Source organism: Gobius niger (assembly GCF_951799975.1).
Source record: "Gobius niger genome assembly, chromosome: 10".
NCBI classification, from domain to species: Eukaryota; Metazoa; Chordata; class Actinopteri; order Gobiiformes; family Gobiidae; genus Gobius; species Gobius niger.
In genome coordinates, this window is record NC_136861.1 from 30,372,218 (window position 1) to 30,393,161 (window position 20,944).

Sequence of the window (20,944 nt, forward strand, 5' to 3'; positions counted from 1 at the left end):
TGTTGGTTCGGGGACACCACGCAGCGAGGCTCCACCTGGCTCAGGATGAAACCCAGGATCTTCTTGCTGTGTGGGGAGAGAGCGCCAACCGTGGAGCCCAAACTGTTTCAGAAATGTTAATCTACTAGCGCTTGGCAAGTTGACAGGCGCTAATGTCAAGCCCTGGTTATGAAGAGTATCATGTGCAAAGTAAATCTGGCAGCAAACCGAATTCTTAAACACTAAGTTGGTTTTGTTGCATTCATGTGATTTCCCATAAGTTTATAATTGGCGGACAGATCAGACTTCTATATAAATTTCTACGTCAAGCATTTCTTGGGCAGGTTTATGATTAATTTAAGGGTTTGCAGATTTGCCCTCTACAGTTGACTCATTCTTCAAGTCCGCCGGGACAACCTGTCAGGGGCAGTGGGAGACCTGAGTGCTGCACTTCAGGTACAATTTCCATATTTTAAGTGAGGTTCATAGTCAGGATTCTGGTGGTTTAGCCTCTTGCACGTGTTTTGGGGTGATGGGGGAAGCAGATATAGCAAGTTAGTTGAACAAACAACTCACAAAACAAGAATTGATTCAACATTTTTCTTTTTTATGTCTGGATTTTTCTTTCAAATAGAGTTGCCCCTCCATCTGAGATCACACAATTCTACACTGGGAAATTTCTTTGTGACCTCTCCATGACCAGCAGAAGTCACGGGCTTTTATCATTTTGGTGAACTGAAAGCATCTCTGTGACTCAGTGTTGTTTCCAGATATTGTGCAGTGCTTGGTTCATGTTGTTGTGCGCTCTGGTGCTGTGCAGGTGATGCTGTTGGGCGACTCGGCGGTGGGGAAGACGTGTGTGCTCGTGCGCTTCAAAGATGGAGCCTTCCTGGGAGGCAACTTCATAGCCACAGTGGGAATAGACTTCAGGGTGAGTAGTTCCAAAAGTGTCTCAGTGTCCCCTTTGTGTTGATTTTTAGTGTTTCACTGTAAGTCTCCATTTCCTTATTCAATCTGTGTGAAATGCTTTTGGGCACGTACGTACTGTATGTATTGATGAAATATCACATATGTAGAGAAGAAGTAAAAGTGTGTTTCTGAGTTCTCGCTGGCATCAATGATGAGTGTGCAACGGAGTGAGACCGAGAGAGACGCTAAGAACAGACTAGCATCAAAGTTGGTTATCAGTTGGAGATTAAATACTGTGACTTTAGGCAGTTTGAGCGATGAAATCATCTGAATGAAACTGGGGAAGATGTAAGGACTTCGCGTGGGAATACACTGGAAGACGAGGGAACCGCCTCATGACATCAGTTGGTGGGGCAAAACCTTCTGATGTCTTGAAGGGCATTTAAACACTTAAACAATTTAGAGTGAACCTGGCCCCCCATCATACTGAAATTTAAATAAAAAATATGTTAATCGTTTGTGCTACGTTTGTGCTGTTTTGTGTTGTAAAAATCTTCGTTTGTGCTGTTATGGTTTTTGAGATATTGATGATTGTTTTTTTGCATGCACTGTGTGTTGCCTCAGAGGAGGACGAGGGTGAACGCCTCAAGGCTCTAAAGTTTGTAATAGTTTAAAAACCGAACCAGCACAAACGGAAATCTTTACAGCACAAAACAGCACAGATGTAGAGGAAGCGGTGACACCATTTTGTACCCGTTTTGGAGCTTTATAACGAGCAGGGTGGCCTCAGATCTGACCAATAAAACAATCATTAATATCTCAAAAACCGTAACAGCACAAACGAAGATTTTTACAGCACAAAACAGCACAAACGTAGCACAAACGATTGACATATTTTTCATTTAAATTTCAGTATGATGGGGGGCCAGGTTCACGTTAATCTTAAACAAGTGTGAATGACATGGGTAAATGTGCCCAAAATTCTGTTGTCAGTCTTGACCGGCTAATTCAGAGACATGACTGGTGGATTTATCCAATGAAAGTGAAGCATTGAAGCTTTATTTATATTAAATGAATCGAGATTTATTTAGTAATGATCTCAATCGCATCTTTATCACAATCTTAAACTTTGTTGGTTAGAAAATGCAATATTGATCTAAAACACCTGCCACAAAATATCCCGTAGTTTCACTTCCTGATTGCCACGATCTCACCGTAAGCCCCTCCCAAACCCCTCCTCTTGCTCCCCTTCTCTGCGCAGCTGTTTCAACAAAGAGAAAGTTTGTGCTGCTCACGTGGCTGTAGTGAAGCTTTGGCGTGTGTTTTTATTTCGCGAAGAGAGGATTAAGCTGAGCGAGAGATCGAGAAGTGAGGAACGTTTGTCCTATACATACGACGTAGGAGCTTAGGAGGAGCTTTTTGGGAAAAGGAGGAGATTGGTCTCTGCTGCCGCTGTGCTAAGAAGAGCCACTGGAGAAGATTCAAAGATTACTCAAAGATGTTTTGGACAAGAGAACCACATTGTGACATGGTAAAAACGTTAATAAAAAGTTGATTTTGCCTCACACCCTCCGCTCCTTTAAATGATGATCTTGCCTCTTAAAAATCATCGTAGTATTTCTTTTCCCATCCCCTCATCACCTACCCCTAATGGGACCTGTTGAGAGACACTGGTGTAGCGTTATATTTACAACGGACCGAGCCAAACAGTGACATGGGCCCAATTAGCGCCTTGGTTTTTAGCACTTCATCATCCTCACATCGCGAGGACTCACACCAAATGTACAAGCATTAGGGCCAGTTCACGGACCACTTGTGCTGCCTGGGCCTCCTGGCAGATGTCTCCGCTCCCGCTTAGGAAAAATAAGCCAGACTTCTGTGACAGGCGGATGCTACCTACCTACCTACACGCGGTGTGACTGGCAGAAGACGCCAAGCAGATGTCTCCGCTTTTAGAAGCCACCCAAAGGGACCCATGTGAAAATAGACTATTCAGGAGAGGAGTGAAGGCTTCCGACGCACATGACCGCAGTTTTTTCTTTTTTTTTTCCTCCCGCCAATTAAGGCCAAACACTGTGCACTCACACTAATGGCGAGGAGAAGGAAGAGGAGGAGGAGGAAATAGTGTTGCATTAGCAGATGCGCTCATTGTCTTCGTTTAAACACGGCTGCATAATGGATGTCTGATGAATGACTGAGAAGACTTTCGCAGCGCAACAGGTGCTGCGTGCCGCCGGTGTGTGGCAATTTATTTGTTTTGCAGAAGACAGGGTTGGGAAAGCACGTGGTGTGTGATGTTTTACAATGAGGGCAGTACCCTTTCAAAAAAGCATATTTTATGTCGTCATTTGGTCACAATACAGTTTTAGGAACAGCTTTGATTTTGAGCTTGTATGTTGTTAGAATGAGTCTGGTAATAACTTGGAATGAAAAAGTTAGAAAAACAATCAAAATTGGGAATGATTTGGAGCTACAGTGAAAGCTCATAATTCTTGATTGAAGTATTTTCATGCAATTTAGCTGTATTTTATTTATACAGAATACAGTATATTGTTTTGTGACGCATTATTGATTATCATTAAAGCTTTTATTATAACCTAGCCACATTTTATTGCGCATTTGCACTTTTCAAAATATTTAAGTCATTGTCAAATTGATTGATATTTGGTTAATCATTCTCCAAAATGTTGAACATAAAAATGACTCAACACTTATTGTGCAGCAATATTTCAATGTAAATTACAAATAAAATATAATGTAAGTCAAATCAACTAAAAGCCGAGTGTGCTTCATGAATATTAGTTCAGATAGCGCTGCTATTTTAACATTTGTTAGCGTCAAATTAAGCCTTTAACTCCACGACTAAAACAGCTTCAGTTTTAAGCACAGACATTTCCTCCAGTGAAGTATTCACATCCTGTGTGAAGCTGAAATTATGATCAAAACAACCCGATAAGACTCACGTTGTGATTCAATGCTTAAGTATTAAAATCAATCAATCAATCAATCAAACTTTATTTATAAAGCGCCTTTCATACTGAAAGGTATCACAAAGTGCTTTGCAGATTACAACATTTGAAACAATACGCCTGGCACAACCTCCCATATATATACACGCCTCACCGTGAGTCTTTTTGTTGACTTTAGGAATAACTAGGAGACCCCTGCCGGAGGAGCGAAGGGGCCGTGAAGGTGTTTTATGGGAAAGGCTCACTGAAAAGGGTTCTGCGACCCACTTTTGGGTCCCGACCCAGCAGTTGAGAACCACTGCCCTAAAACATTGTGATCAACACTGTATTGTTGACATTTACAAAACACGCTGCTCATTATTTTTTGTTTATTTGTGTTTTTATTAAATGCTATTTCTTGCAATTTAAGTTCCAACTGTGGTAGATGCATGTGCTCTCGCAATTTGAATGATAATCTGCCATTGGCCAAAATAATAAAAAGGCCAATGTTTATCACTATTTATTTCTGATGTATCTGAAAAAAACTAAACAAACAAACATCACACATCCAGTGGCCTTGGCATGAAAATGTCTTCTCTGCATGGTTAGGCAAGGCAGGCTTAGGCTAGCAGGCTGTGTGTTGTGGCAGCTTGTAACATGGCCGGTCTATTTTTGGGCATGCTTCCTTGTAGCAGTTACTCAGCATGCAGGCTCTTCTCACGTCATAATTGGGGAGAGAGAAAAAAAAGTGAAACCCATGGCAACTAATGCAGGGGTTGAACCATGTCAGTTCAGACGCTGGGAATCCTGCAGGTGGCCAAGCTTTGCACACATCTGCTCACATCACGGGCTCTAACACGCGGCTTTATTTCCTCGTTGCCTGTGACCTGTGTGCTCTGCGGTCGACAAGTTGCAATGAGATCCAGGAAGTTCACTTGTTAGTCACATTTCCTCTCTCTGCACTCGCACAACTAGACTGCTGCTGCTACAAATCTTGGTTATGGAGAACTGAAATCCTTATTTCCAAACATTTTATCCTAGAACATGTACTTGGATTTGTTTTACTTTGGCGCCGCTCTCCAGGTGGTAGGAAATTATCTTTTTTCCAAATCCCCAAGCAGCAGTTTTGGAAATAATAGTCAATGACACATCCAAAAGTCACTAAGTCACTAACTCATTATCCTGATGCTTAGCAGAGCAAGGTTTTGCAGAAATATCTCATTGCCATTCTCTATTCTATATGTAGTCAAAACCAGGACGTGCTCTTTCTAACTATTTCAAATAATTTCAGCGCTAAAAGCCTTTTGTGTACAACAGTGTATCTGTACCCGTTTAGTTGACAATAGCCATGCTGCTAATTCTTCCTTTCATAAAGCTTCACTCCTCAGTGTTGCAGAAATGTCAAGTAAAACAGTCAGCTCCGCGGTTCTGTTAAATATTTAATTCCATTTGTTTTTGAGATCTAAAGTCCAAACTATAGTGGGAGGGAAAATGTGAACGCTTTGGTATTTCTCACATTTTCTCACATCATCTGAATTGGTCAAAACATGTGGTCTGATCTTCATGAAAATCATCCCAATTAAACAGTGTCTGCTTAAACTAACACCACCCAAACATTTACATTTTATCATATATTTACTGGCCATGACATTCACAATACAGCGTGGTAGTATTATGTGAATGCCCAGAAATCTCGCTGAACTGCAGCAGTTTTGTAAAGAGGAATAGTCCAGCTATTTCATACAAGGGATTCCACTCTGTTGTGAATGTCTCAGATTTTTCCTGCAAAATATATATTGTGAATAAATTCTTCTATTGATGATAGCATGTTGTCCTGGTCCTGAGGCAACAAAACAGCCCCAGCACCATGATGCTCCTGCACCAAACTATAGTGTAAAGATGTTGATGTGCTGTTCCATTACTCCTCCCCACATGACGTTGTGTGTTCCTCCCAAACTGTTCAACTTTGGGTCCAATAGTCCACAGTATATTTTTTCCAGTAGTGCTGTGGAGCCTCCAAGAGCTCTTTCGCAAACCAAAGTTGAATAGTTTGGGAGGAACACACAATGTCATGTGTGGATAAATGGAACAGCACATCAACATCTTCACACTATGCTCACTGTGAAGTCTGCAGGGAAAAATATGGTTTAGGGCTGCTTTGTTGCCTGAGTGCCTGGACAATGTACTATCATCAATAAAAGTTAATTAATGAATTAATTCACAAGTTTATGAAGACATTTTGCAGAAAAAACTGAGACATTCACAACAGCGTGGAATCCCTTGTATTAAATATGTGCTGATCCTTCTTTTGCAGCAAGAACTGCCTTTCTGTAGTTGCAGATTAGACGCTCACAACGATCGGGATGAATCTTGGACCATTCCTCTTTACAAAACTGCTGCAGTTCAGCGAGATTTCTGGGTTCACTTACTTTTTCCACGCTGTCTTGTGAATGTTTACATGTTATGGCCAATAAAAATATGACAACATGTAAATGTTTGGGTGGTATTACTTTAAGCAGACACTGTTTATTCATTCTTATGATTTTGATGAAGATCAGGCCACATTTTATGACCAACTTAGGTAGAAATGTGAGAAATTCCAAAGCGTTCACATCCTTTTTCCTCCCACTGTATGTGATTTTCACGATTCTTTCAGAGGATGTTATATTTGGTAAATAATTGCATCCCTTGCGATTTGATCGTGATAGATTATACAGCCCAAAGCAAAAGCTACAAAAGGCGCATTTCAAACATCTTGAAAAGACCCACTGTCTCCACTATTATTTCCTTGTGTATTCCATTAATACATCACCGCATTGGGAGTATTTTAGGCTGCTGTCTTGTGCAGAAAGCAGAGGGCACTCCCGCGGGGCTGAAGGAAACAAACGTGGGGAGACTGTCCGTGTGCCAGCCGCCTCTCTCACAGTTGTGTAATTAAGTCTAATCCAAGGACCTTGTTTGTGGTGTGGGCGTCGTGAATGGGCCGCTCTCTGCCAGCCATTCTGAGCTACTTTTGAGTCGTCTTGCGTTGCCTCATGCTGGGCGAGTGTGCCTTTGCTGACAGCCCCATCAGCCCCTCCCCGCTCCCCACTCACTGTCTGAAGCATATGGAGAAATGTCAATAAACCGTTTCTGTTTGTTTGTTTTTCTTTCGCAGAATAAAGTGGTGGATGTGGACAACCTCAAAGTCAAACTGCAGGTATGTACACTTCCCATGGATAGCAAAAATTAGTATGACGAGATGAAATGACTTTACATACAATATATGTGATATTGTTTCACTGATGGGAACATTTTTAAATGGTAAATTCTGAACCCAGCCAAGACTGTTTGTTGGCTGCACAAAAGCACCAAGACCTAATTTAGGCAGATCACTTAAAGCAGTATTAAGTGACTTGTTTATCTTAATAAATCCTTTTCGTAGTCCCTCTGGGGGTAATATAAGTGTTAATGGGATGATTTGAGGGTCTTTCATCTCCCCCTGGTGTCTCTGGCCAGAAAACCACACTTGCAGCTTTACTGAAGGCCCCTATACACACTAATGGAATCACGAAGAAGAAGCTAACAGGCTAACGGGCAAAGCTAACTGCAGCTAGCGCCACTTAAACAGTATTTACAGCCAAGTTTGAGTGAAAAAAAATATCTCCATTGTGTAACTGGATGTACAATATCCCTCTGTCCCTTTGTCTTTTCTGTCAGTGTAGTGTTTACTCTCATGGACAATTAATGAGTAAAAAAACACAACATGCTACGACACCTGCAGTGGCGCTTATGGCCTCTAGGGGCAAGAGTTATTTACAGTAGCACTGCTTTAAAAATGCCCCTAAAGCAAGCTGAAGAAAAAGTCCCGTTATGCATATACCTGTTATGCATAAACGCCCAGTGCCATTTCTTTTTAATGTTATTTCAGCAAAAACTTCTTATTAATTCCATTACCAGGGGCGTCGTGTTTTTGCCAGAACTGGTTTGTGTTTGTTGTTTTGGCAAGAAAACATTTTCGGCAAAAAGTGAAGTCATTATCAAGCTCTGACTATGCTAGAAAGTGATTTGCTCGGTGGGAATTATCGTTTGTTTACAGGAAAGAAGCATTAGATCGGTACTTTTTTAACAACATAAGAAAAGAAAACTGGTATGAAAAACGTGCTCAGTTACCAGTGTTGTGCTGGGACCTTATTTGGGCCCAGGAGTGTTATTATTTTGGCCCTCTTTGCAGTCAGAGGGCGAGCTCATTCATAAAGTTGCTGCCTTTGGACTTAATCTGGGGTCACACCCACGCAGAATCTAGAATAGATCTCATTTATACACAGGGGTCGCTAATGCTTTTTTATTTTCAGCCCCATCTGGCCCCTTTTCTGTCATTGTTTTTCCTCATGCAGCGACCGACGCTCTTTGTTAAAGCACTCCACCAATTTGAACTAACTTGATACATGTCTCCACTATCATACACAGCAGGACAGGCTATTGTCATAGCCCAGAACCGTCCCAGCACGCCATTGCCAGTTACAGCAATGGAACTGAAAAGAAATTATAATCGACGCACTGCATTTCCTCGAGCATTCTGTACAAATGCGAGATAAGCGCGTCCCAGTCTCTGCCTAGATGTGCATTTGCTTGATAGGTTGAGCATTTAAACATAACAAGAATATCTAGAACAAATGTAATGCTCAGTTTGTTTGTATTTACATGTTACCAGTTCAAAGCAGATCGATGTGAATCAGGTGTCAGTTACCAGTTGCTCTCCAGCCTCTTCCAAGCAGCTCCCCACAGACACTCGACATTTCCACATACGCCTGATGAGTCCAATTCGATTACTTCCTGTGTCTTGCCAACTCATATGCATCAAGTAACATTTGCATTTTTTGTTTGAGCACCGAACAACTCGAACCCTGCGGGCAGATTCTTGGTAAATGTTGTAAAATATGAGAAGTCCATCAGTAGTAAATCAAGTGTCCTCAAAGCACAAGCACCTCTCTGCTGTTTTCTTCTTCTTTTTTTTTTGAAGGTAGCTCACAGGTTGGAGATCCTCGCTATTCGTCTTAGCTTTGACAGTCACAAAAACCCCTTGGTGCATCCCTTTTTTATTTATTGCAGGTGTTAAAATGTTACTCTGGCTGCAAAAGGGCTCTGTGGGGCTATGGGTCAGTCTGCAGTTAATCTAAAGCAAACATGTCGATCATCACAACCTGTTCCTACAACACGGTGGGAGGTGCTATAATTAGACCCTACTGCCTTTCCTGTTTTAAATCCGTGGCTGCTTTTAACACGTCATGCCAAATTCTTCTGTGCAAGCACTTAAATAGCATCGCCCTCTGAATAATGGCCATTCCCCGCTTTTAGACCTTAGCTGCACAGGATTAGCAGCACAATATGGCAGTGTTTATGCTCAATTCATGATTAGGTTTTGTTTTTCTTATTCTTCTGTAGATCTGGGATACAGCTGGCCAGGAGAGATTCCGCAGTGTAACACACGCCTACTACAGAGATGCCCAAGGTAACCTTTGCTTTCTTAACCTCGCTTCATCATGGCCTGTAGGAAGTTGTGAGGGATTTGATACCCACGTTGGGTAGTAGGTGTGGAGGCTTATGTAAACAATATTGGACACAGCACTCACTGATAATTCTTCTCTTCTTTCATTTGCAGCCTTACTCCTGCTTTACGATACCACCAACAAGCCATCGTTTGACAATATCAGGGTAAATGCTCCTCAGTCCTGTCACCATTGCATTCTATTATCATTCATCAAGATAAATCGATTAGGCACATTGATCTACAACTTGCCTCTGTACAGTTGGTCCAAGTCTGCGCTACATTGATGTCTCCTTTGTTTTATTTGTTTGTGAACCATTTCTCAGTTTGAAAGATGAAAATCTATAAAATTGTTGGAAGATGGCCGCGAATTGGCTTTGTTGTGATTGATGGGGGAGAGCAAAATTGCCCTGTGTTTACAGACTCACTCCTCTTACTGTCTCTTATACTTTTTCCAAAGGCTTGGCTGACGGAGATACACGAGTATGCCCAAAAGGATGTGGTCATCATGTTGCTCGGCAACAAGGTGAGCAAAGCTTCCTCTTTTTTTCTTCTTCTACTGCGTCTGCATCTCATAAAAGATCAGGAGGATAACCGGCCTCTTAACACGCTCTTATCACAGTTGGGCAGACATGAAAATACATGAGAAGCCAGGAAGCCACAGCTGAGCTGCGCGCGCATAAATGTGAAGGATTTACTCTGCTGCTTGTGATCACATTTATGTCGTCTTTGCTTTTGTTTTGTCACGCAGTCATTTGTAAAAACAGTCCTGCAGTCACAATAATGATGTTCTATTTATATACTTCAATCCCAATCAGGTCACGCACTGCTGCTTTGTTGTGTCTCCATAATAAAGTTAAGCGTTCAGCCAATGACAGGAAGCGCACATAGCTCCATTTGTTTTTCCCTCATGCCTCTGCTGTCTGATAAGGCCTCCAGCTGTCTTGGCGAGTAGGTCAGAGACCGCCCTCTGGTGGTGGGTGCGGGTACCCCGCTGGGGTCAGGGAGGTCACACAGCTGTCGGGTGAGGCTTCCAGAACTACAGGCCTGTTTAAGAGCATCAGCATCAGTCTGACAGCCACACATGACTTAAGCTAATGGCTCAGGGACGGCTCTTGGCCTTGTGCAATAACATGTACTATATCTGTGCTGTGTTCCAGTCAGATCTGGCAGCAGAGCGAGTTGTTAGGACGGAGGACGGGGAGAAGCTGGCAAAGGTAGACCGTCTTCCACTCTGTTGTGTTGTTAAAACGCCTACATTCTGCATTTCTTTAATTGATTTCACTTTCAGGAATATGGAGTACCATTTATGGAGACGAGCGCCAAAACTGGAGTCAATGTGGAGCTGGCTTTCCACGCCATAGCTCGGTATGTTTTGTTTGTTTGGTTAAAAAATTAGAACAGTTCAGTATATTTCTTCAACAACGTGCCATCCCATTTCAAAATTAGGAAAGTCAGGATATGTTCTGCTTGTCTTTGTGAAGTGCCACAAATTCCTAAATAAAAAAACAACATCTTTATACAAAGGACCGACAACAGAGAAAAGATATCAAAAGAACAATAATTACGCATTTGTGTTTAAGTGCAACAATAAAGCTTTCTACCATTCAGCCAAGCGCATCTTTTCAAGTTGCTCCTGCTGCAAGAAAATTGAATTTCCCCTGAATGTCCTCAAAAATGGCTGTGCTTTTGTTTTCCTCTTCACAATAGACTCTACTTAAAAGACTTGTACTCCAATTTGTTTCCTTTTAATATGTAATTACTGCAGTTTACCAGTGGGTGTGCGTGCGTGTTGTGTGTGGCATTGACGCACAAGTCCCGCTGGAGACAGAATTGGCTTTTCATTCAATTCTCTGTGATGCAATCGATAAATATTAGTGACAGAACGCATAGGCCGTCGTGACCCTTTGTATCTCCACCAGTAGCCCTATCAGGGCTGGGGACAATGATATAGTATTTTCATTAAATATCCAAGAAAAAAAGTCCAAAATGTTGAACCAGATCACCTTACCACCATTTCGGTTTATCACAATAGAATGTTAGTATTTTATCATCTGAAACCCATCAATAGGTCGCATTCGGGTTAGATAGATTGACTGTAAAATACTGATGTTTTGACTATGTTTATGGTTAATGTCTCTCTCATTTTGGGGACTTTTCCACAACAAAAACATTAGAGTTATTGTTTGTGCCTGAATGTCCACCCTCGCCCCCTCATTTACTGTATAGTGCCGCACTACATTTTGCATGGTTTGATCTTAACGCAGTGCTAAGTAACATAAATCCTTTCCGTAGTCCCTCTAGGGGTAATACAAGCGTTAATGATTGGAGGGTCTTTCATCTCCCCCTGATGTCTCTGCTGAGAAAACCACAATTGCAACTTCGGTGCCTATGGGTTGGAGGCACAATACACATTCACAATACAGTTCGATCATAAAGAAGCTAATAGGCTAACGGGCAAAGCTAATTGTGGGCTAGTGCCACTTAAAGGGACTATACAGAGTTTAAAAATGTTAAAAGTAAGTCTTTTCCACCTCCTACATGTTCCAGCCATGTCCTAATGTGTAGAATGAATGCAACAAGTAGAAATGGGATTGAGACCAAAAAATGTTTTGAGGAAAGCTTTTATTGAAAACACTTAATCTGAAAAAGATCGTTTTGCAGCTGATGAAATGTTTATGACCACATGCTTTTAAAAGGCCAAATCTGTGCAAAAATCAGTGTAATTTTCTATCAGGTTTTCACACTGTCATGATGTCCTTATGGCAGAGGCAAAAAAACCTGTGGTCGGGTTGTTGAGCTGCGTAAGCAGAGCCTCTCATAGCGCGGCATCGCTGCTGAGGTGGGACGCAGTAAAACAGTCATTTTGAATTTATTAAACAATCCTGAGGGTTATGAAACAAAAAGTCAAGTGGAAGACCCAAAAAACTAAGCAGGAGGATCTCATTTATTGTTTGTCAAGACACTGAATTATCCTCGACCCAAATGAAGTGGTTACTGGATTCGACCGCAGCCCAATAGCCATCAGAGGCATCTGTGACTTAAGGGCCTCAAAAACAAAACATGTCTCCAAAGGCCTCGTCTCCTTGAACGCCACAGAACTGACCATTTGGACTTTGTAAGAGAGCATCAAACATGGGACATTGACAGGTGGAAGAAAGTTTAATGTAACCTTGATAGTCCTAATGGTTTCCAAATAACTGACATGACAAGTGCACCTGAGATGTTTCCTACGAGCCACAGAGAGGGGGCGCCATAATGGTCTGGGGCTTTTTCCTTCAGTGGAACAATGGAGCTTCAGGTGGTGCAGGGCACAGTAGAAGAGAAAAGAGTAAAGGAGTAAAATGAGCAAAAAAAGATATAATAGAGTTAAAAACAGAAATGCACTCACACATACATACCGTGAAGAAGGGAAGGAAAGGAGGGGAGAAGATAATAATGATAAAAAAAAGTAATACAAAATTATTTAAAAAAATAAAAATAAAAAAAAGGGACAAAAAAGCGGAAAAGAAAAGAAAGGGGGAAAAAATTAAATAATTAAAAAATGTAAAAAAATCTTTCTACTTTTCAGAAGGCATTGTGGGAAATTTTGAGTGCACTACTTTTTTCTCTCTGGATATTCGGACACCCCTACAAAATGGCATGGCCACGATACAGTGCACTATAGAGGGAATAGTGACATTTGGACACACCCATAGTCTGTAAGATGGCAAAATGAGATGAGAGAGTGAGAGAAATTGTTTTTGTGAGTTGAAAGATTTAATGACAGTAAAATAAAGCAATAAAACCAATTCCCATTTTAAAGCAATCAGAGCAACAGTAGCTAGTAGTTAGTGGATAATCTGTTAGCTGCTTCTCCAAATTGTTTCTAGCTCTCGCAATTCCTCCTGCACATTAATTTGAAGCAAATGAAAGCCTTTGAATGCAAACTATTAATAACACACTAACGACCTTGACTGCCTCTCGCCGCCAGCCCGTTTCCCTGAAGTTTTGAAGCATGTTTTCCAGCAGCACTCTCGCTCTTTTTATATCTCTTCCTCTCATTGAGTCGCTGGCCCTGTCTGCTCTGCACTCTCCAGCCCACACATCCTCCTCCTCCTCCTCCTGCCGTTCTCTTCTGACTTCCTATGTTTTTCTCTCGTCAGGGAGCTGAAGCACCGAGCCACGGAGCAGCCCAACGAGCCCAAGTTCCAAATCCACGACTACATCGAGTCCCAGAAGCAGAAGGCGGGCTGTTGCGTTCTGATCTAGCATCCCCCTTCAATAAAAAAAGAAAAGAAATTCAGACATGGACGGATGCACGGACATGTATGAGGGACGGAGGGGGGGAGGAAGTGTGAGCGTGACTAGCCAAACCCAGCCCTAAAATCGCACAGCTTCTCCTAAGAGGAAGTGCAGGCTGCTGGGCGGGTAAACCTTAAACTAAAATGTGAATTTAAATTGACGTCATGTTGTAAGCAGGGCTTGACATTAACAAGAACTTTATATTTTTGTTGCTCACTGGTTGTTGTCTCTTCTTAAGATCCTAATAGTTAAGGAAAGGTAAAGCTACCCGTCAGGAGCAGTGGGCAGCAGTCTAGAGACCCATGTCAGGATCTTGAGATACATTTGGTCAGGAGTAACCAACTGCTGAGTTAGCCTATTGTGTTTTTAGTGTGAGGAAAGAGCATTAACCACTCAGCCACCAGTCATAGCGCTGAATCTCATTGGTGACAGCTTTCCCCACTAACCCAAAGGTCGGCGGTTTGATCCCAGTGCTGACCAGTGCACAATGTATATTAACCACATGTACTACAATAACACATGATGGTTTAGGCTGCAGCGACTGTAGAAGCATATTGTCAGCCACGCTTCTATCAGTTTGCCCCAGCAGTGGCTACAGAAGTTGCAAAAGTGTGGGAAGTGAATGAAATAAAGGTTATTGAAGATAGAGCAGCCACAAGTCCAGCTAAAAGGGTAAAGAAAATGAAACCTGGCAAAGATTTGTGTTGAACTGAAGATGATACAAGCAGTAAATGTGCCTGGTTTGGCCGGTCTCCTCGTGCTAATGTCAAGCCCTGATTGTGAGAACACTTTGTGGTCTTGTGTGGTCCAAACGCTGAACCCTTCTGCAGCAACAATCGATGTGGCTGCCTCAGAGAGTGGAGCCTTTCGCTGTGCCGTTTGTTTTTCATCCTACCTTTACCAGGCTGTGAACTCAGTCCCTTTGGCCTTACAGTCCTCATCTCATCCTTCTGAGTGTAGCTTCCAAATGATCTCATCTGTTCATGTGTGTACTGCGGTTAGGTAGAATAAAAGCCAATGTTTTCAGGACACTCGTCCTGTGTGTGTCTCTATATTTAATTCAGGAATCTTGCATATAATTATGTCAAACGTGTAGAAGTTTCAGTCTGGGTGATCATGAAAGATACTTTTTTGTTAAGGTCAGTATTTTAAAATGAGTGTCTTGTTTAAAACAAAATATGGAGAAATGGACCAAACTTAGAGTGCATATGACAGGTTTTCATGTTATTACTTTGTGTGATGTGATAATGCAGGTGGTAAATATTATAGTTTTACATCAGTGAAAGTAGTATTTTGCAAACCAAAGTTGAAAAGAAGTTGTACATTTTTATGCTCTAAAGTCCCTTTGAACTCTTGAATCATTTATGGGACTCATTAGTACAATCGTTTTTTTTTGCATGGCAACAGTTGTGGAAATTATACCACATTCTGTGCCCAAGAATCAATGATAAAAATCTTTATTTTTAAGAGTCAAACCAAGGAAAACTAGCTACGCAGTTTCTCGCAAACTCTTCAATATAATATTGTTGTTCTAGTGACGTAGGTAATCTAACCTGTCATATGCACTGCACAGATGTACATTGCAAAAATAGCTCTAGAGGTTCAAAGGCACAGAAATCTCTTATTTCTCATTATCATATCAATACTTATTATGGTATTTGTGAAGACTGTTATTTGACAGGTTTTTTTTTTAAATCCCAAAAGTCCTAATTCATTTTGTCAGGTGACCCTCCATCATTGATGTTTGGTAAACATTGTCTTAACCTGGTCAGTGTCCCATCTGTCCGTCCTGGGTCATCGCAGTGACCACAAAGTGCCATAGAAAAGTGCTTTGTTGTCATACTTTCTTTGTATAATTATCTGTATCTATAAAGTGTATTTTTTGTAATATATATGTCGTGGCTTTATTGGTCCTGTGCTTGCTTTTGTGTGGCGTTTGGGAGAGAATGTCTTTCCGTGAGTAGACCACAGCGGGGCAACACTGTACAGCTTACCCTCGAGATGAATGTGGTCAGAGAAAATCAATTTGCTGTCGATGTTGTTAATATTTCATAGCAAGACAATGTAAGCTTCTGTCCGCCCTCCCTCACCACATAACTTCTACTCTCAGTTATTCTGTTCTCACCGCTTTCACCGCATAACTGCTTTAGCCTCACCTGTCTTCTTATCAGATATAAATGCCTTAAAACCTCTTGGTGCTGAATAACTCCAATCTCTTCACCTTTTAGTTCAGCTCAGCTATTTTTAGATTATTACTGCTGATTTCTTCCAGTAGTTGATATGCGCTTATAGGAATGACAAAGGAGGAGATGTTTGACTTAGAGACTCATGGGGTTTGGCTCAGTAGTGGAGGCCATTTCTATTATGAATTCTTGTGATGACCCACTCAGGCATTGTCAGTAGAGGGGCATGCACATCATTTTCATTCTAAACAGGACCAGCCTTCTGGATTTAAGAGTCAAATCAAGTAATAACAGTGCAAACTTCCTAATCATTTGGCTTTCTTCTGTTGCTAGGCAGTTGCTATGAAATGACACTTGCACTCCCTCAGGAGCAAAAAGCTTATAGACATTTTACCAGCCTCTGTCGCTGCAAGCATTAAAATCAATGGGCATGTTTTTGTTGGCAATCCTAAAAACAAAAAAAATGCTCTAAAAAAATTGCTGGGAGCGGGACATGGAAATGTTTCACCAGCTTTGCTTTGACAACGTAGCTACATGAGGTTTAAACGGATACACTAGTATGGGGGTCATTTACTCTGTAAGTGTTTGTTCATGTGCAAAACGAGTAGAATGTGCAAACGTGGGTAAGCAGCAGAGAAATTTCAGCATTTTTTTTTTACACACGCGCATACTCTCATTTACACTTCAGATTTGGGGCTCTAATTCTGTATTGCAGGATGTTTCAAATGGTAAATTAGGTGCAATATGGTAAATTAAAGTGCTGCATAAAAGAGCATATTTGATGCAGCACCAGTCTTGATAAATAACCCCCATTATGTCGCCTTCCAAACGCTTTGTTTTGACAACCCACTGCACAAATACAAAACAACATCTGTGGTGTCAAACTAATTAGGGGCGTGTTTGGTGTCTGGTTGATGTGTTTTCTTACGTTTCGAGTTTCACGGTATTAAAGTTTATCTGGTGATGTCGCAACACAGAACTTTAAAATGTTCCGCAGTGTGGCTTTAACCCCTTCACTCCCACCTGAACCGAACACATTTTCTCCAGTTTGGCTCTACCCCAGGAAAAAAGCAGTGAAAATAGCAACAAAACTGAGACGAAAACAATGATGGAAATGTGACAAAAAAGTGAGAAAACATTGACAAAAAAGAGACAAAAAATTGTTGAAAAAGTGGCAAAAATGTCACAAGAAATTGACAAAAAATTGACCAAAAAATGACCAAAAAATGACAAAAATGTGGAAAAAAAATGACAAAAAAATGACAAAAAAGTGGCAAAAATGTCACAGGAAATTGACAAGAAATTGACGAATAAATGACCAAAAAATGACAAAAATGTGACAAAAAAATTGACAAGAAATTGACAAAAAATTGACAAAAAAATGACCAAAAGATGACAAAAAATTGACAAAACATTGACGAAAAAATGACCAAAAAGTGGCTAAAATGTCACAAAAATGTCACAAAAAATTGACCAAAAAAATGAAAACAATGTGACAAAAATGTGATAAAAATTGGACAAAAAATGACTAAAATTGTACAAAAAAAACAACCCAAAAAATGACAAAAATTTGAAAAAAAATTTGAAAAAAATTGATACAATTTAACGAAAAAATGACAAAAGTGTGATAAAAATTTGACCAAAAATGACAAAAATTGGACCAAAAAAATGACAAAATAATGACAAAAAAGTTTCAAAAATGAGTTGAATACCCAACAAAAAAAAATATGGGAAAAAAATCTGATGACGTGAGGAAAAAGATCCTCTCGGTTCAGCCGGGAGTTAAGAGGTTATTAAGTAGGTCATTGAGCCATATTGTGAAACTTTCTCGTGTGGCAGCCTGTTATCCATGTAATCAAACAGTCATGACGGTTTGTGTTCCTGGATAGCGTTTTTCTTTGTCACTACTTTGCATCAACAACAAAAAGCGCAACAAAAAAAAAGAAAAGTGCGCGCTGGGCCGGGCCGGGTACGCGCCTCCCTCTTCCTGAGTGCACACTGTACTTGTGTCGCTCTAGTCTTTACCGCTGCTATCTGCCATCGGCACGGGTCACTTATTCCTACCACTTTGCGCTCATAAAAGCAGGATCACCGTTATTTGCGGACGAGCGAGAAGGCGGGGATTGCTATAAAAAAAGAAGAAGAAAAAAAAGGTTCCCACACACTTCACGCGAACATCCCACTTGCAGAGCGCGCATCTCTTTTCGTGTCCTCGAGTGAGCGCAACAGGTCCGGACCGCGCTGTGTGTTCAACCATGCCGAGCAAAAGCCATGAGCGCTTGCGTCCGAGGCTGTGCAAGCTGGAGAGGGGCGACGCCGGCTACGGCTTCCACTTGCACGGGGAGAAGGGGAAGACGGGCCAGTTCATCCGCCTGGTGGAGGCCGACAGTCCCGCGGAGAGCTCCGGGCTGCGCACCGCGGACCGAATCGTCTTCGTGAACGGCGAGGACGTGGAGACCCAGAGCCACCAACAAGTCGTGGCCAGGATACGCGCCACGGAGGGACTCCTGGAGCTCATTGTGATCGACCCGGAGACGGAACAGTTGCTAAAGAGACACGGTTTGAAGTGCCAGAAGGAGTATGTCACCGAGGGGGTCCCGGTGGAAGAGGTGGAGGATGAGGAAGAAGACGAGGAAGAGGAGACGGGAGAGCGGCAGGTTGATGATGATGATGAAGGTGAAGAGACTGTGGATGCGCGTAATGTGGAGGGGTCGGAGAATGGAGAGGACGAGCGCAGCGTAAAAGATGAGGATGAAGTTGTAACCGCGGAGGTAGAAGTAGGAGAGGAGACGCGCGAAGAGACGCACGAGGAAGCAAGCGAGGAGACATGCGTGGAGACCAATGAGGTAACATGTGAGGAGGTGACCGAGGAGACAAGAGAGCTAACACCGGAGGAGACACGCCAGGGGACAAGCGAAGAGACGCGCGAAGAGACACGCCAGGAGACAAGTGAAGAGACGCGCGAAGAGACACGCCAGGAGACGCGCGAAGAGACACGCCAGGAGACACGCCAGGAGACACGCCAGGAGACACGCCAGGAGACACGCGTGGAGACAAGCGTGGAGACACGGGAAGAAGATGACGTGCGCCCAGACGTGACCCCGAGACAGTCCACGCCGGTGCCGGAGGAGCAGACGCACGAGAGCAACGGAGACATCCACAACCACGTGGAGATTGAGAAGAAGCTCAGCATCAACTCAGAAAAGGTACCATGGAAGTTTGTCTGTTATGATTTGTTAGTGCCACATATGCGCTTTCGTTGTTGTTTGGAGAAGTTTCCAGAAGACTAGCCAAACTAAACGCATTAGCTCACCGCAGAGGCATCAGTGAAGACTTTGCGTAAAAGTTAGGCTGCTAAAGTGTGATCACAAACAAATGAAAAGAAAGCGTATCCTTCCAAGAGCCAACCTTTCTCTGATAAGGCAACATTGTGTCATTTTTGCCAATAGATTCAAAGTGGCCTCCTATTAATAGTTTACACTTCTATTGCACTTACAAAAGCTTCTCAAAGCGCAACACTGTAGTCCTTACGCATTCATTTCATCCTCTGTGATAGTAAACTACTATAGTAGCCACAGCTGCCCTCCGACCACCACCAACCACTACATTCAGACAAGGAACTAATGATAATCTAAACTTGAGGGAGCTTTGATTCGAACCACAAGATCATCCGCTCAACCAACTGAGCCAACTGTCACCATAGCAGCAGTTCTTCACTAGAACTTGTCATAGCACAAACAAAACACCATAAGTACAAAGATCCAAGAGAAAGTTGCAGTACGCTTAAAGGTCCTATGGTGCTACAACAATTTTTTTAGTTTTTAGCCGTATTATAATCATACACCTTCACTAGACTTAATTTCTTAATTTTCTGGTTAAGGTATCCAAAAAAATATCCCAAAAGCCCAATAATGCATTATATTTAAGCAATTTATTACAACTGTATGCCTCTCCAACAGTGACATTGCACTATTGTCCACCTCAGTAACACATTAACTGCTTATAAATACCACAAAGGTTAACTTCACTTTGTTAGGAAAGAGTCCAAAAAACATGCTGTAGGTACTTTGTTTGAGTGGGTCATCGATCATATTACGCAAACACTTTCCATAAGTCGTATATAGACATAGGTTAGGTTCATTGTTTCCATATAAGGTTTAGTATAGATGTGGAGTGTGCTATAATGTCCGCTATTTGCCAACATGTCCCAGAGCTGGCCGGCTGTGGGCAGAGTGGGTCATCTGGCGGGACATTTGCTGTGGGTGAGAGGACAAACACGGTGGTTCAGCTTCGGGACACTTGTCTTGTTGAAATCTTGGCTTGGTCGTACAGTATACATCGCATAATGGGGAAGGGCACAATGGGGTCAAAGCAGGATCGATCCCCGGAGTTCTGTTGATTCTAGCATCGGACACAAGGTTGACCAAGTTTCAATTTTGCACTTTTAACTCACTCAGTTGAATGGTAGCAGCTATATTTACACAAAGTTAGCACGCAGCCCTACAGTGCACCGAAAATATGTGTCAAAACACATTTCTTACAAACCACAGGAAATGGCTTGGCATGTTCTTCAAAACACGATGACACATTTTGCATTTCTGTGTTGTTTGATGCTCGCTGTCATGGCTATGGCTTTGTTCCGTTGTGGCCACTTGTTGAAGTTGATTGCATTTTCTGCCTCTGCACTCCCACGATCTGTTCATTAAAAAACACTTGATGAGGAGGAGAAGAGGAATCCTTCAGTGTCAACAGCTGCGTCCTCGCCGCATCCTTCGCTGATGTTTACCCTTCGGGCTGTTGTCTCTATACTCCTCGGTACTTTAGCAGAGGTCGGATAGAAATGTTTTGGGCTTCGTGCTACGGTCGAGTGGGGTACAAAGCTGGTCACGAAGGTAAGCGGGCCAAACGAAATCTTTGAGCCAATCATAGAATTTGAGTTCAGCATTCACCATTCACCAATAGAGTTTTGCACGAACGACAAAAATCAACCTTTATGGACAAAAAAATGCAATCTTCTGTGACACAAGCACCGCTGTCCATAGATGTATAGCAAAAACCGTTTAAAAACTACTGTATAAACAAAAAAGTCACAGAACAATCCACTAGCTGCTTGG

At 42.0% G+C, this 20,944-nt stretch overlaps 2 protein-coding genes across 2 annotated transcripts in view; both read left to right on the forward strand.

Moving 5' to 3' along the window:
* LOC306969567 (ras-related protein Rab-37) overlaps window positions 1-13,640 on the forward strand; it is a 14,867-nt gene extending 1,227 nt beyond the window's left edge. Inside the window, exons 2-9 of the mRNA XM_079565227.1 lie at window positions 800-910; window positions 6,994-7,035; window positions 9,261-9,327; window positions 9,478-9,530; window positions 9,824-9,889; window positions 10,524-10,580; window positions 10,655-10,731; window positions 13,509-13,640. Of these exons, the coding sequence (XP_079421353.1) occupies window positions 800-910; window positions 6,994-7,035; window positions 9,261-9,327; window positions 9,478-9,530; window positions 9,824-9,889; window positions 10,524-10,580; window positions 10,655-10,731; window positions 13,509-13,614 (579 nt within the window). The 3' untranslated portion in view covers window positions 13,615-13,640. The remainder of the gene's footprint in view (window positions 1-799; window positions 911-6,993; window positions 7,036-9,260; window positions 9,328-9,477; window positions 9,531-9,823; window positions 9,890-10,523; window positions 10,581-10,654; window positions 10,732-13,508) is intronic.
* Window positions 13,641-17,826: 4,186 nt separating this feature from the next.
* The window catches only part of nherf1b (NHERF family PDZ scaffold protein 1b), a 28,415-nt gene continuing 25,297 nt past the window's right edge, over window positions 17,827-20,944 (forward strand). The window contains exon 1 of the mRNA XM_079564023.1: window positions 17,827-19,036. Coding sequence (XP_079420149.1) covers window positions 18,086-19,036 — 951 coding nt within the window. The 5' untranslated portion in view covers window positions 17,827-18,085. The remainder of the gene's footprint in view (window positions 19,037-20,944) is intronic.